This window comes from Octopus bimaculoides, unplaced genomic scaffold (genome assembly GCF_001194135.2).
Source record: "Octopus bimaculoides isolate UCB-OBI-ISO-001 unplaced genomic scaffold, ASM119413v2 Scaffold_43180, whole genome shotgun sequence".
Taxonomy (NCBI): Eukaryota; Metazoa; Mollusca; class Cephalopoda; order Octopoda; family Octopodidae; genus Octopus; species Octopus bimaculoides.
The window spans coordinates 11298-12326 of record NW_026313195.1 but is presented as its reverse complement, the minus strand read 5'-3'; the positions used below and the strand labels follow the sequence as shown (position 1 = coordinate 12326).

Here is a 1029-nt window from a genome sequence, read left to right as displayed (position 1 = left end):
GCTTATATGCCCCTTTATTTTCCTTAGTCATTGCACGATGATTGCCATAAGCTTTAAACTTATATAAAAAAAATACCATTATATCTATATATATACGATGGGTTCCCTTAAGTTTTCATTCACTAAATCCACCCACAAGATTTTGGTTGACCCAAAGCTTTTGTACAAGACACTTGCCCAGAACCATGTGGTTGGGAAGCAAACTTCCTCCTACACAGTCCCACCTAAATGTAAAAACTGTAATAAACTATGGTAGAAGAGCAGAGACAATATTTTCCAATCATCTTCTTATAATTTCCTTTGAAATCTTTCTCCTTATAAAAGTAATTGACGGTTTAAGTTTATTCATTTTGAAACTTTGTTGTCACTGATGTCCTGTTTTGTCTCTTTTATTTCCAGTGGCACACTGGACCGTTGAAGTTACACGTAGTCACATACATGATGATTTTAAAGGTTCTTTTACTACTTGGCATGGTGAGTTGGTCAATACCAAATTTGGAAGAAATTCTAGAAAGTCAAATGTATCATTCTTTCTTCCAACGATATTCAATTATATGTCATGGTTACCTTTTAGCGCTGAAGGAAAATTTTGGTTGGATAAAACGGTGAGTAAAACCTTTATTTTGTTTGTTTCCATTTCGAAAGAAGTTTCCCTTCTTCACTCAGCTTCATCTCTTTACATGTTTCCAGGGCTTCTACAGTTATCTTTTTCCTTTTACTTGTTTCAGTCATTAGACAGCGACCATGCTGGGACACTGACTTGAAGGATTTTAGTTGAACAAATTGACCCCCGTATTTTTGCTTTAAAACCTGGTACCTGCTCTATCAGTATCTTTTGGTGAACCACTAAGTGCCAGGGAAGTAAAACATCTCCACAGATTGTCAAATGGTAGTGTGGGGACAATCACACACTCACACAAACACACACAAACACACACAAGCCAACAAACATACATACATACATAAATATATATATACATACATATACACACATACATACATATGCACACATACATACATATACACACA

The 1029-nt window shown here is 35.4% G+C and overlaps 1 protein-coding gene across 1 annotated transcript in view; it reads left to right on the top strand.

Annotated features, from left to right (window-relative positions):
* Positions 1-1029, top strand: part of LOC106874665 (uncharacterized) — a 13940-nt gene that overhangs the window by 4012 nt on the left and 8899 nt on the right. The window contains exon 2 of the mRNA XM_014922463.2: positions 400-605. Within this exon, the coding sequence (XP_014777949.2) occupies positions 400-605 (206 nt within the window). The remainder of the gene's footprint in view (positions 1-399; positions 606-1029) is intronic.